The sequence below is a fragment of the Leucopleurus acutus genome (genome assembly GCF_964270905.1).
Source record: "Leucopleurus acutus genome assembly, chromosome: 15".
NCBI lineage: Eukaryota > Metazoa > Chordata > Mammalia > Artiodactyla > Delphinidae > Leucopleurus > Leucopleurus acutus.
The window spans coordinates 67,121,864-67,137,299 of record NC_139157.1 but is presented as its reverse complement, the minus strand read 5'-3'; the positions used below and the strand labels follow the sequence as shown (position 1 = coordinate 67,137,299).

General features: G+C 49.3%; 1 protein-coding gene across 2 annotated transcripts in view; it reads right to left on the bottom strand.

The window, feature by feature from the left end:
- GABRR2 (gamma-aminobutyric acid type A receptor subunit rho2) overlaps positions 1-15,436 on the bottom strand; it is a gene marked incomplete at its 3' end in the record, with an annotated part of 37,362 nt that overhangs the window by 20,640 nt on the left and 1,286 nt on the right. For both annotated transcript variants that reach the window (XM_082855264.1, XM_082855263.1), the window contains exon 2: positions 9,944-10,050. In XM_082855264.1, coding sequence (XP_082711390.1) covers positions 9,944-10,050 — 107 coding nt within the window. The remainder of the gene's footprint in view (positions 1-9,943; positions 10,051-15,436) is intronic.

Sequence of the window (15,436 nt, the reverse complement as noted above, 5' to 3'; positions counted from 1 at the left end):
TCTTGTTTTTATTTCCATTTCTCTAGGAGGTGGGTCAAAAACCATCTTGCTGTGATTTATGTCAAAGACTGTTCTTCCTATGTTTTCCTCTAAGAGTTTAATAGTGTCCAGTCTTACATTTAGCTCTCTAATCCATTTTGAGTTTATTTTTGTGTATGGTGTGACGGAGTGTTCTAATTTCATTCTTTTACATGTAGCTGTCCAGTTTTCCCAGCACCACTTATTGAAGAGACTGTCTTTTCTCCATTGTATATCCTTGCCTCCTTTGTCATAGATTAGTTGACCATAGGAGCGGGGGTTTATCTCTGGGCTTTCTATCCTGTTCCATTGATCTATATTTCTGCTTTTGTGCCAGTACCATATTATCTTCATTACTTTAGCTTTGTAGTATAGTCTGAAGTCAGGGAGCCTGATTCCTCCAGCTCCATTTTTTTTCCCCTCAAGATTGCTTTGGCTATTCGGGATCTTTTGTGTCTCCATACAAATTTTAAGATTTTTTTGTTCTAGTTCTGTAAAAAAAGCCATTGGTAATTTGATAAGGATTACACTGAATCGGTAGATTGCTTTGGGTAGTACAGTCATTTTCACAATGTTGATTCTTCCAATCAAGGACATGGTATATCTCTCCATCTGTTTGTATCATCTTTAATTTCTTTCATCAGTGTCTTAGAGTTTTCTGCATACAGGTCTTTTGTCTCCCTAGGTAGATTTATTCCTAGGTATTTTATTCTTTTTGTTGCAATGGTGAATGGGATTCTTTCCTTAATTTCTCTTTCATCTGACAGGCTGTCAGATGAAGCAAGGGGGCCACCATGGACAGATGTTCATAGCAGACTCGAGCACGGACGTGCAGCAAGAGAGAGCCTTCTACGACAGAAGAGTCCTGTCAGGGGGAGGTAAGCTGGGGAGGCAGCTGGGCCAGACCGTGGAACTTTCGGGACACAGAGGGGAGAGGCGGGTCTGCATTTCATCCCGTGGAATATGGGAAGCCCTGAAGTTTCTGAGGGAGCAGCACAGGGAAGGGGTGTTTCCAGAAGGTGAATTTGGCTATGAGGTGTGGTTTGGGGGCCACGGTGTTGGTTTCGGTAGTGCTTCCAACCTTCTTATCATTATCATCCACGAAAGAGAAAATTTAATTTATTTAAGTATGAATTCATTTAAATTTAAATTAAATACTAAGGAATAAGATGGGAAGGGAAGGTGGAGCTTTGGAGGGCCACAAGCATTGTAATGTCTAAGATTTTTTTCACCCCCCCAAGAAGGCATTGAGAATGTGTGGTGTGAGGGGGCAGATCTGAGAGACACTGTGATGCATGAATTGATTCAACTTGGTTGATCTAGGAGGGGAAAGGGCAGGAGGGAGGGGGGCAAAATCAGCAAGGTCTCCACAGCTCCCTGCCTGAGTCACCTAAGAGAAAGCTGATAGAAAATCAGCAGGTTGCCTAAGTGATGGCCGGAAGTATGGGTTTTGCAGTTATCTCAAGGAAGCACAGGAGCCAGTATTTCGTCTCCTAAATTCAGCCCTTTGGTGGTTGCATGTGGCGCAGGAAGGGTTCTCCTGTGCTCTAGAAGCTGACATGGGGAGAGTACTGCAGGCCCAGCCACTGCCCCAACCTGCCCCTGGTCCCACCTTCCCCGCTCACTCAATCTCGGCCGCTCCAGCCGTTGCCCCTCTGGGAAAGCAGACCCACACTCCGCCCTGCTCTGTGCTGGGCAGCTGACCAGTAAGGGCAGCGTCCACATTTACAAACCCACCCCCAGGCAGGAGCACAACTGGGGGCCCATATGCCACATGCTTGAATGTCTAAAGGTTATAAATCAAGCTAAGAAACTGCAAAACGATATATAGCCTCGCTTACTTCTTTGACAAATACACGTTCATATCAACCCGGAAGGCCAAGCCCAGCCTCAGAACTCTGACTCCTGGGAGCTCCGGCTGGGACATGGCAGGGCAGGGAGAGCGGGCCCAGCTCCGGAGCTGCCCTTTTCCCACCCACAGCAGCAGCCGGCACAGAGAAGAGCCTGGCGTGTGCCGGTGGACACCCCTGCCCACTATCTGAGCTCTATCCAAAGCCGTCTGAGAGGCAGCCCTCAGCCCCACTCAGCACCGGGGGGTGGGGTGGGGTGGGGTAGGGCTGGGGAGGGGTGGAAGGGGAGGGGAGGGGGAAGGGGAAAGGAGGGGGAGGGGAGAGGGGAGGGGAAGGGAGGGGAGGGGAGGGGAGGGAGAGGGGGAGGGGAAGGGGAGGGGAGGGGGAGGGGAAGGGGAGGGGGAGGGGAGGGGGAGGGGGAGGGGAGGGGAGGGGGGAGGGGAGGGGAGGGGAGGGGAGGGGAGGGGAGGGGGAGGGGAGGGGAGGGGAGGGGGAGGGGAGGGGAGGGGAGGGGAGGGGAGGGGAGGGGGAGGGGAGGGGGAGGGGAGGGGAGAGGGAGGGGGGACCCCGCATGCGCAGTACAGCCCCCAACCCCACCCCCGGGGCTCGCCTAGGGAGGAGGCCCGGGCAGGTCCCGAGGTGGGCTCTGGGCTGTGTGGACATGATTCTGGGTCCCAGCACCCAAGTGTGGCCTAGAAGGGAAATCTCAGGTGGGCACGCCCTCTTGGCCCACAGACCACGCCCTGAGTGCAGGTGAGGATCACACACAGGACCCCCTTGCCTTGGCGTATGGCCGCTGCTCACAGCGGGCCCTCGTCTTCTGCCTTCTGGTTGGTTCAGCCAATGAAGGTGCCAGCGGCTCTCAGAAGGCTGGAGGAGACGAAGAAGAACTGATTCTCTCCCCCAGCCCTCCCTGCAGGCTTCATGGGCCCGTCCTCTCCTGGACGCCAGGGCTCCCCTGTAGGGCACCCCCTTCCCAGGGCTCTGGCTCTTTTCTAGATTCTGGGAACTGCTCCCTCCTCTTGCCCTCCACCCCTAACCTGGTGAAGGCTCCACACTCTTCCAGCCCTCAAGGCTTCACTGCCAGCTTGCTGGTTTCCTTTAACCCTGCCCACCCCTTTGTGAACAGACCTTCATTAAACTCTCCACTGTCCCCCCACTGTTACTGTAGCTTTTCCCAATGCCTCCCGCCTGGGCTCCTTCTGGGTGGATGGCTGCCCCCAGGCAGACACTCAGGTGTCCCAGCTTCCTCTGGTTCCATCGGTGGCTGTCTCCCTCCTTCAATTCTCACGATCCCTCCACTTTTTTTTTTTAATTGGAGTATAGTTGATTTACAATGTTGTGTTCGTTTTAGGTGTACAGCAAAGTGACTCAGTTATACATGTACATATATCCATTCTTTTTCAGATTCTCTTCTGATATAGGTTATCACAGAATATTGAGTAGAGTTCCCTGTGCTATACAGTAGGTCCTTGTTGGTCATCTATCTTATGTATAGTAGTGTGTTTATGTTAATCCCAAACTCCAGATTTATCCGTCCCCCTAACATTTTCCCTTTAGTAACCATAAGTTTGTTTCTGAAATCTGTGAGTCTGTTTCTGTTTTGTAAATAAGTTCATTTGTATCATTTTTTAAAATTAGATTCCACATATGAGTGATATCATATGATATTTGTCTTTCTCTGACTTACTTCACTCAGTATGAAAATCTCTAGGTTCATCCATGTTGCTGCAAATGGCATTATTTCATTTTTTATGGCTAATATTACATTGTATATATGTACCACATCTTTTTTTTTTTTTTGGTTATGTTATTTATTTTTGTCTGCGTTGGGTCTTCGTTGCTGCATGTGGGCTTTCTCTAGTTGCAGCGAGCGGGGGCTACTCTTCGTTGCGTTGTGAGGGGTTCTCATTGCGGTGGTTTCTCTTGTTGCAGAGCACGGGCTCTAGGTGCGCAGGTTCAGTTGCTGTGGTGCACGGGCTTAGTTGCTCTGCGGCATGTGGGATCTTTCCAGACCAGGGCTCGAACCTGAGTCCCCTGCATTGGCAGGCGGATTCTTAACCACTACGCCACTGGGGAAGCCACACATCTTCTTTATCCATTCTTTCTAGGCCTTAGCTTAACCCCCATCAACTCAGACCTGGACCATGGCTGAAGTGGCCAGCTAGCGTCCCGCATCCATTCTTAGCTGCTCCAGCCTCTTCCTAGCAGACCCTCAGGGAGCTTTCTAAAGCACAGGTATCATCTTGCCCTTCCGCAGCCTGGGCTGCACTGCCCCCTCTACACACATATACACACACACACACACACACACACACACACACACACACACACACACACACACACACGCTGCTCGCATTCCGCTGCCCTCCTGTTATCCGTGAGCACCCTCCTCCCTGATCCCTCCTTCCCTCCCACCCGCTGGGCTCACCCCCTGCGCATCTTTCCCGACTCATTGCGAGCATCGCCTCCTGAATGAAGGCGTCACTGCCAGCTTGCTGGTTTCCTCTCTCTGGATGGGGCTGACCACTCAGTTCCCCCCGTCTGCAGAGATGCCCTACATTGCTTCTGTGATACTTGACTTGCACTTAGTCATTTCTCTGTTTCCCTTGTAGACTGTTAGCTTCCTGGGGACACTGTCGTGTCAGGCGGAGTGACCGAATGCACACCCTTCCCGGCAAGGGTGGCTCCTTGGCCTTCATCCTCCCAGGTTCCTCGGGGCCACCCTTCCCTGGTGCCCATGGCCAGACCCTGCTGCTCGCACCCCACGGCTCCCCTGTCCTTCCAGCAGCTCTCCATAATTTAACAACTTGATGTGAGGATTTCATTAACACTGGTCTCCCCAACCAGAGCATTGACACTCCAAGGACTGTGGCTGTCTTGCTCACTGCTGGGTCCCCGAATGCCACGGACCCTGCTTCACACATAACAGCTCCAAAACACACCGTTCTTGTCTTATGAATGAAAGTGAAAGTATTTTGGTTGGAGAACCTAACCTACTTTGTGGTCACTTCCTGACCATCCTAACAAACTCCTTGGATGTAATTCAAAAGAATCCGTGATGATATTACACCCCACCTTTACCTTCCATCTCTACAGTTTGAATTAAAAATCAGTATCATGCTGGTGAGGATGTAAACTGATGCAGCTGCTGTAGAAGAAAGTGTGGGAGTTTCTGAAAAAACTAAACATAGAGCTACCACGTGACCCAGCAATTCCACTTCTGGGTATATACCCCGAAGAATTGAAAACAGGGTCTTGAATAGATGTTTGCACACACATGTCCATGGCAGAATTATTCCCAGGAGCCAAAAGGTAAAAACAACCCAAATGTCCACTGACAGATGAATGGCAATTAAACAAGATGTGATATATTCATACAATGGAATATTATTTGGCCTTACACGCTACAACATGGATGAACCTTGAAGGCATAATGCTAAGTGAATAAGCCAGTCACAAAAAGACAAATACTGTATGATTCCACTAACATGAGAAACCTAGAGCGGTCAAATTCATAGAGACAGAAAAGGGAATGGTGGTTGCCAGGGGCAGGGGGAAGCAGGAGTAAAGAGTTATTGTTTCGGGACTTCCCTGGTGGTGCAGTGGTTAAGGATCTGCCTGCCAATGCAGGGGACACGGGTTCCATCCCTGGTCCAGGAGGATCCCACATGCAGCAGAGCAACTAAGTCCGTGCACCACAACTACTGAGCCTGCACTCTAGAGCCCGCAAACCACAACTACTGAAGCCCGCATGCCTAGAGCCCATGCTCCGCAACAAGAGAAGCCACCACAATGAGAAGCCCACGCACCACAACGAAGAGCAGCCCCTGCTCTCTGCAACTAGAGAAAGCCCGTGCGCAGCCAAAAATAAACAGATAAATTTGTTTTTTAAAAAAAAAGAGTTATTGTTTCATTGACAGTTTAGGAAGATGAAAAAGTTCTGGAGATGTATGCTGGTGACGATTGCACAACAACGTGAATATTCTTTCGCCACTGAACTATATGGTTAAAATGGTACATTTTATGCTATGTATGTTTTAGCACAGTCTTTTTAATTTTAAAAAATCAGCATTGCACTCGTTCTCCTAACAAATGGAGGGGAAACCCCAGGCCTCTGGAGGTTCTCCTAACCAGGACACACCAGCAAACCAGGCAGCTGGGAGCTTAGACCAGATATTTTTGTTTCAACTGATCCCTGGGATTATTAGGAAGCTGCTAGATTTTTAATCTTTTCTTTTTCCAGACTGAAAAGGTCATCCGAGGGATATCTAGCCTTAGGCAAATTCCTCTCTAGCAATTATTTTTAAATGTCAGTCCACAAGGAAGCCCCTCTTCGAAAAACAAGTTAGGAAGAGAAGACAGGGATGCAACACATACCCCACAGTTGTTGACGGGCATCCTGTTGGCGTGGCCTGCTGAGCGTGCATGGCTGCCTTTCAGAGGGGCGTGTTAGGCTGGGCCGGCACTAGGGCCGGTTGAGCCCAGGCTCTGCTTTGGACCAGGTATCTGGCACAGGGCTGCCCCCAAGGAAGGCGGGCTTTCTCTTACTCGCACACAGCCATCTATGTGCTGTCTGCAAGCCTCCTCCCTCAGAGACACACCCACCCCCTGGCCAGTGCCTCTGCGCAGAAGTGAGGGGCTGGATGGAATGGAGACCCTCAGGAGGACCTGCAAGGAAGGCTTCTTGGCTCTAAACCATCTGCAGATGCTCCAGGGATTATGGATTATAGCAATCATTGGAACCCCAGGCGGTGGGAAGCTCCCTCCTCTGATGGCCCCATCCAGCCTGCTTGCCCATGTTGCAGCAAAAATAGAAATGAGACCTTTCTGATAAACAAGGAAAATAAGGAAACAATGAACAGGCTGGGGAAACAATATAAACAGGTCTGAAAGAGTTAAGCAATCTTGGTTATTGTTTAGCTGTTACTACTAACAAACACTTGTAGCTAGACTTGTCCTTCACAGAGCTGATTCCTCTCTGACTCCATACAAATTACCCGTTGCACCTGGCCTTTCTTCTCCCCCTACACTCCCTTGTAGCACTCTTCATCTCAGAAAGGAGTACACGGGCTGATAACTTCAGGGACACCAGACCCGGGTGCTGACCTGCCTGATGCCAGCTTTGGCCATGAATTTGCAGAAGAAGAGAAATGCAAGACCTTCACTACTTTTGATCCTTATCATATACCCCTTCGAGCAGAGCCCCACGTGTAAAATCTTCTCCGATTCCCCAAGGAGGCGGGCACAGTTCTTGAGGCGTTAGCCTCCTGTGTCTTCCCTTTGCCTGGCAAGGAAAATCAAAAGCCTCTCTATCTCTTATCTTCCAGTTCTCTGTCTCCGTATTTTTATCCAGCGTCGGTGCACAGGGAGCCAGATTGGCAACAGCCAGGACTCCACGAGTTGCAAAGATTCTTATTTATGAGTTCATGTGTGTGTACCTCACCATGTGCTCCCCTGGTCCTATTTCATCCAAGTGACATCTAGACATCCAGGAAAGCCCTGCAGGGGAGAAACGGTGCCCAGAAGACCAGCTGCTCTGGGGGGAGGGCTCGGAAAGGAGGAGTAGCCCCCCCTCCCTTGGCTTTGGTGACCCAGATCTTGACGGCTGATGTAAGAGCCTCAGGTCTTACCGCACCTGCTGGAGGTGACACCTCCTTCCCCGGCGGCTTTCCCTAAAGTCAGGGTCATTCCCAGCCTCAGAGGCTCACTCAGGCAGGGGCAAGGGACTGTCCACATCCTCCACACTCTGGGCGGCACCAGAAGTTGCAGGGATCAGGATACACGAAGTCCAATTTGCTCCTCAAACGTGGCTTGAGGAAGGAGCACCCTGACTGAGGCCGCAGCCTGTTGGATGATTCTACTCAGAGCTGGGTTTTCTGGGAACGTGGCAGGATTTCACCTGCCAGTCCTGAGAGCTAGCTCCTGGCTCCCCTGGCTTTCTCCCAGAGGAGGAGGGCGTTTTAATGAGGCTTTCACTTTTGCATGTGACATCACAGAGGAAACCCAAGTTCTGCCCCCAGTTGTTCTGTGGCCCGTCACTTAACCCCCTGGACCCCAGGCTCTTCTTCTGTAAACTGAAAGTCTTAACCAGGTGATGGCTCAGGCTCCTGCCGCAACATCAGCCTCCGTCAGAAAGTTACAATGTGTTATTCAGAAGATCACCCACACCCAGACACACACAGCTGCCCTACGACACTGTGTACTGAGGCAGGGTCACGTTGCGACTTTTGAGGGTGCTGGGCACTTTTGCCTTCGTGGGCCTTTCCACCAGAAAAAACATATTTAAAAAGCATACAACTGTGGTGGTATAAAGATGAATATATTAATATTATATATTAACATTTTCTTCTACCTAAAATTTTATTTTTTTCTTCTGACTTTAAGATAACATCTTATCAGGGGCCCCTAGGAGTATTCCTTGTGAGCTCTAAACACGCCTGCTCTGCCTAGTGGCCCAGCACTGGGGGACATGCGGATTGAGGGGGTAAGAAAGAGACCCAGCTAGGAGAGTGGGCCTGCCTCAGTAGCTGTGTGACCTGGACCAGTCACCTCACCTCTCCGCGCCTCAGTTTCCCCATCTGGGCATGATAATAGTACCTACTTCACGGAGTTGTGAGGAATGAAGTCAGATCGTGTCTGTAAGCACCCTGAGTAGAATGGTGCCTGAAACAGAAGTCACTAGAAGTTGTTCGTTGTCATTAATGCTGTTGTTTGTCAACCTTGTTCCAGTCGCCCTCTGCATCTTACCCGACCCTCTAGAAGAAAGGCAAGGGGAGCAAGGATGTCTCGCTTGGACTTCCTGGAGCACATACAGCTAATTTTAGAGCTGCTTATTCAAGGAAATGTTATTGAATTTTAGAAAAAACTCTTTGGTGGCATTACCCAAAACAAGCCCTCGAGGGCACCAGAACCCCTAGCTGTGCAGCATTCCATCGGGGCAGGAGCAAGAGGCAGGGGCTTGTCATCTGTCACCTGCTCTCTTCTCCTGCTCGGCAGGTGTCAGGCCTCAGGGAACTGAGTGGGAGGCTTTGAGTCCTTGTAAATTGCAACGGCCTCTGGGATAAATTAATGTCCTAATCCCCTAACAGTCACAGGAGGGAGGCCTGACAGCTGGGTTTTTCTAAGGGGCTGTGAGCCTGTATGTGCCAGGGCTTTACATACATGATCTCGTTTAATCCTGACAGCAACCCCAGATGGACGGATTACTATCCCCATTTCACAAACCAGCAAGCAGAAGCTCAGAGAGGGTCGGTGACTTGCCCACAAGTCACCTCTACTTCTTCCTGCTGCCCCAGGAGAACGTTTGCACCTGAGAGGAGCTCAAGAGCGAGATAAAGGGGAAATGGAAACCCGCCTGCCTGGGTCTCTCTGGCCAGAGGCCCATCAGCGGCCATGCTCCGGGCCTCAGTTTCCCCACCTGCACGGAGGGGACGTGGGCCCCGTGTCTCATGCATTCTGCAGTTCTCATCCCTCTCCCTGCCTGGTGGGTGCAGATGGCTGGCTCCTTTCCCAGCCCCCTCCCCTCTGTGGCATTCCTCCTGTTCCGGCCACCACTCCTCCCCACCCCGCCGAAGCAGGGACGCTCCTTTGGGGCAATTCTGCAAGGCAGCTTTGCCAGGCGTTAAACTATCACTGCATTGGCAAGCAGGGGACCCTTCCTCAGAACCCCAAATTCCCAGCCAGGCACGGGATAGCAGAGCCAGGGGGTCCTTTTCTGTGTGGACGCTCCAGCCCTGCCACCCACCCTCCCCCTGCCCCCTGCCCATGCAGCTCTTATGCTCTTATTTTTTTCATAAAGGAAAGTTGGCAGCAGCAGTGCTGGGCCTCCGTGAATGTAAACAGCTTAATCACCCTCAGGTCCTTTTCTCAACAGCCCTCTCCACTCACTTCCTTCCAGCTCTTTTCTCCTGGGGATAATTAGTAACTGGGAGCCAGCTGGGCTTCTCTGAGTGTGAGGGGGAAAATCAGGGACCCCGGGGGGAGGGCTGTGTCTGAGGGAACCCAGTGCAGGAGCAGCAGGAAGCAGCCCTGGGATCAGTCCCCAGAGGGCCGAGGGGAGGACGCAGTCTTACCTCCAAAGGCGGGCCTCATGGTGAAATCATGGTCATCCACTCTGAGAAGTGGCTGAGGTTTTGCCTTTCGGATTTTGGTCACATCAAGGTTCTTCTTATATAGGTGACTGCAAAGGCAAGCAAGAAACTGTTTTCCGTCAGCCCACCAAGACATCGCGTGAGAAGATTTGGGGAGATGACTTCCTGCAGGGTCTACGTGTTACTCACCTTTTCGCCCATCCTACCATCTCTTTCTCCAGTGAAGGGAGGTCGAGAGATAAAGGGTCTCCCCCCACCCCTTACCTCCACCACCCCGGGCCTTCACAGGTGGGCTGGCCCGAGGACCTGGCCCTTCCAGAGGCTTCCTAAAGTAGATCCCCCCAAGGCAGGACACCATCCTACCTTGGCAAGCTCCTAACTGTCTTGCCCAAAGTCATGATTGGATGACCAATGGTTGGGTCTAATGGTGGAGAATTATGATGGGTCTTTTTTTTCTGTTAAAATCTCTCTTCAGTGTTGTTATAATATTGGTTTTGAGATAAGGAAAATTCTTAGGGACTTCCCTGGTGGTCCAGTGGGTAAGACTCCACGCTCCCAATGCAGGGGGCCCGGGTTCGTTCCCTGGTCAGGGAACTAGATCCTGCATGCCGCAACTAAGACCCGGCACAGCCAATATAAATAAATAATAAATAAATAGTTTTTAAAATCAATATACCAAAGTGGCATATTTAAAAAAATAAAATAAAATTCTGAGACAAATGTAGTTAAAGTTTTAAAAGGCTGGTGTTATCCTAGGCAGACCTGATGCTCTTTCCATCTATCCAGTTGGCAGCTGTCTGAAGAATCCACCCTGGCGGAGAGAGCCTCAACCCTCGAGAACAGACAGTTCACAGCCGGCGGCCATCAAGGCCACAGCTGGGCACAGATAAGACTCTGTGCTCCCGTGTGCTGCGTGGCCAAAAAAAGAAAAAAGAAAAAAATTATTTTTATCCAAAAGCCAAGGAAAAAGAGGAAGGGTGTTGGGCACTTGGAGAAAGAAGCTATGAGCAGATACGCTTTTGGACAAGCCCGTTGCAGCTGCACACCCCGAAGACGAGAGGCCGATGGCTTCTTCCTGTAGCTGGGAGGTGGGACCTAAGTTCCCTAGAAACACGTGTGGTCATGGAGGGGCCCTTCCAAGGAGCTTCTGCCCTCCCGGGTCTCTTCCGCAAGAAGTGGAGCCAGACCAGGCCCGGCTCCCCGCGCAGCGACTGCTGGGGGGCCGTATACAGAAGCCCCAGCAGAGACACCCCGGGAACGTGGAAGCAGAGCTCAGTCTGAGGGCTTAGCCGATCACAGACATTAAATTGTGAGGGCGGCCCTGGCTCGCGGGGAGCAAATCCCTCCCGGTCAGCACAGTTTCTCAGTTGAGAGGGGAGGATTAGGGGAAGGGAAGTTCCAGCATGCCAGCACCCTGGAGAGAGGGAGGAGATTGAAATCCCAGTGCCATTAATAAGGACCCAGAATTTTTCTTGCGGGTCCAGTTATTTGATAACACAGGCCGCTGATATCCTGATCCTTGGGCTATTGGTGTCAGCTGGATGCCCTGCACCCATCCTCCACAGGAGATGCCGGCCACTGCCCCACCCCAGACTCCAGGGGCCCGGCTCTCCCACCCCAGACTCCAGGGGCCCGGCTCTCCCACCCCAGACTCCAGGGGCTCAGCTCTCCCACCCCAGACTCCCGCGGTGGGGCTGCCAGAACTTTCACAGAACCTCAAACCCAGCCTTGTCGGGGTGTGGAGCGGGGAGAGAAGAAAAAGTGCTCACTATGCCTTTGAGAAGCAGGGCTGGTGAGCGGCAATCAACACATCATTCCAGGGGGTTTCAATTGGAGAAATCAGGTTCAGAAAGGTCAGGAAACAGGGCCACACAGCCAGGGAGCAGCAGAAGCAGGGCCTGAACCTGCCTGAAGCTGGTTTCTCCTGACTTCCCAACCCCACTTCCTTCCCCAGAACCCTAGGGAGGGTGAGGGTCACTGGGTAGCAGGAGAGCAAAGCGGCTCCTGGGTCCAGCACTGGAACCATGATGCCAAAGGAGAGAAGGATGGCCAAGGGCAGGTGGAACCAAAGGGGCAGCAAATGGGAAGGAAAGATGAAAGGGGACCTCAGGCTTCGGGACCAGGAGGGGCCACACAGTGCGATCAGGGCAGAGCCCAGACTCCCAGATCTTGGTGTATTTTCAGATCTCAAGGGAGAAGGGCGTCTCTTTGCAGGAAAGCAGTCATGTGGTCAGGAGGCCGCCTTAGGCAGCAGGGCGGGGAATAAACCTGGGAGGCTGAGAGGCAGGAAGAACAGAACAAAACAAGCAGCTAAGAGCCAACAGGCTCACTTGGCAGCAACTCAGTAAAGGGACACAAAGGATCAGAAAACCGGAAGCAGTTTTGAAAAGGCAGTTGCTGGACAGAATAATTGTTTTGCGAGGGTGTGTTGGCCAGGGTGACACAGGGAAGGCTGACAGGTTAGAAGAAGTCCTCTCGGTGTGTGTGTGTGTGTGTGTGTGTGTGTGTGTGTGTGTGTGTGTGAACAGGACTTCTAAGAGAAGGAGCTACTCCACAGAGCTGAACTGCTCTAAGACTGTAATGAGAAAGGTTCAGGTCATTTCATTCCTATTTATTAGCATAGCTTAACTCTTGTGTCAATAATGAAAGTACCTTTTAGTCAGATGTTTGGCTGAAATTTTTCACAGACAGACGTAGCTCTATGATTGTCTGAGCGTGTACACGCCCTGGTGGATTACAGAAAGGCCTAGAAGCATGTTCCCTGATACATTTTCTCTATCCTTTTCCCCAGCTTCTGTTCAATAATTATTTTATATTCTTTGAATGTGTATGTTCATCTTTTCATCCACTTTAACACCTCATGGGATAGATTTCGAAAAGTTATCTTCACCCCTAAGGGTCAAATTCAATCCATCCATAAACAGTATAAAGTTTCCTCAAAAAACTAAAAATAGAACTACCATATGATCCAAAAATTCTACTCCCAGGTATATATCTGAAGAAAATGAAAACACTAATTTGAAAAGATATGTGCACCTCAATGTCCATAGCAGCATTATTTACAATGGCCAAAATGTGGAAGCAACCTAAGTGTCCGTCAACGGATGAATGGATAAAGAAAGTGTGGTCTATATATACAATGGAATACTACTCAGCCATAAAAAAGAAAGAAAATTTGCCATTTGCAACAACATGGATGGACTTGGAGGGTATTATGCTAAGTGAAATAAGTCAGACAAAGAAAGACAAACACTGTATGGTATTATTTATATGTGGAACTAAGAAACAAAACAAACTAGTGAATATTTAAAAAAACAGACTCACAGGTATAGAGAACAAACTACTGATTACCAGTGGGGAGAGGGAAGGGGGAGGGGCAAAATAGGGCTTAGGAGATTAAGAGGTACAAACTACAATGTATAAAATAAATAAGCTACAAGGATACATTGTACAACACAGGGAATACAGCCAATATTTTATAATAACTATAAATGGAGTATAACGTATACAAATTTAGAATCACTATGCTTGTACACCTGAAACTAATACAATACTGTAAACCAACTATACTGCAATTAAAAAAATTTTTTTAATAAATTCAGTCTGTCCACAAGCTCATGCAGGTGTCTGGGAATGAGACTGTGGGTCTTCTGAGAGTAACAGAGATGCTGTAACTGCCCAGGCTGCCAAGTGGGATCCCTGAGGGTCCCTGAGGGGCTTGTGCTGAACCCCAGCACCATTATTAGAAAAGAGACAGGTTCAGACCACGATTTCCCTTCAGACCTAGTAAATCAGGATCCTAGGTTCTGGTCCTGTCAAGCTACTACCGAGCTGTATGAATTACTCATGCCGACGTTTTAGCATCTATCTGTAAAATAAGACAGTGTTTCCCCATGTGTGCTCTGTGGACTATGAATCCCACAAGATAGTCCAAAAAAAAAAAAGTGTTGTTCTTTTTCTTTTTTTTTAAAGAAAAACTGCATAATTTATCCTCCTCTTCCAGATTCACAACCTCTATTGGCATAATAAATGTTCTGTAGGTTCTGCTATAAAGATATCTGTCTAAACCAGGATTTCCCAACCTTCTTTGACCCTGGAACCCCCTCTTTATACAACACCTATTCACATTTCACAGAATTAGAACTCAGGGGAATTGCTGGACCCCGTGACCTCTGAAGTTCCTGCCAGTTCAACAGCCTAGGACTCTGGCTACATAACCAGGATGCGTCTTCGAGAGTGGTGCCTCTTTCCCAATATCCTGGACAATTTGTACCTGTTTGCTTTCTGACTGAGTAGAATTAGACTTCACAGAGTATTTACATCTCCCAGAGCAGCAGTGTCCAAAGTAGGGGCACACCTGGAGGGCTCACGATGCTCCACGGGGATGCAAGAAGTAGAAATTGTAACCCTCATTTATAGTTAGTTTTTATCTACAAATAAGGAAGCTTTGGGGCGTTCCTGGTGGCACAGTAGTTAAGAATCCACCTGCCAATGCAGGGGACACGGGTTTGAGCCCTGGTCCGGGAAGATCCTACATGCCGCGGAGCAATGAAGCCCCTGTGCCACAACTACTGAGCCTGCGCTCTAGAGCCCACGAGCCACAACTACTGAGCCCGTGCGCCACAATTACTGAAGCCCACGCGCCTAGAGCCCGTGCTCCGCGACAAGAGAAGCCACCACAGTGAGAAGCCCGCGCACCGCAACGAAGAGCAGCCCCCGCTCAACGCAACTAGAGAAAGCCCGAGAGCAGCAACGAAGACCCAATGCAGCCAAAAATAAATAAATAAAATAAATGAATTCATATAAAAAAACAAACTGTGCGAAATAAATGTTTAAAAAATTAAAAAAATAAAAATAAGGAAACTTTTCAGCTTTAATATACATATTTATAATAGTACGGGTATGTAATTTGTGTATATATATGTGTACACATCACGGGGTACGGTTGCAAAAAAGTGTCACTGATAGCGGTATGTGATCAAAAAGGGAGACCACTGACCTAGAAAATGTGCCTCAAGGTATTGGTTAATATTCGTAATCACGCAGTGCTTAGTAGAATGGAAAAACAGACATGTAACATGGCGTGTTACACATGGCGCGGATATCTTAGCTGCTTGCTCTTTTCTTCATGCTGAACAGGCCTAGCATATCGTGCTTCGTGCATCAGTTCAAAACAAACGCATTAAGGAACTTCGATTTGTGATGTAATTATGTTAAGTGCAAATTCTGGGCCTAACCAGTTATTTCTTGGAAGTGTTTCCATTACATCATGAAATAGCCTTCACTGTTGTCCACATGTATATTTTTAATAAGCTAGCAAATTTCAAACATCTTCTCTAAGACTCAAAACAGTACAATGAAACCTGATAGCACTATAAAATTGTTCCCAAATAATTTAAAGAAGACAACTCCCAGTTACATTCTTTTCTTAATAAGTCAAACTACATTCCTATATACAGTTCCCCTCAAAAAAGA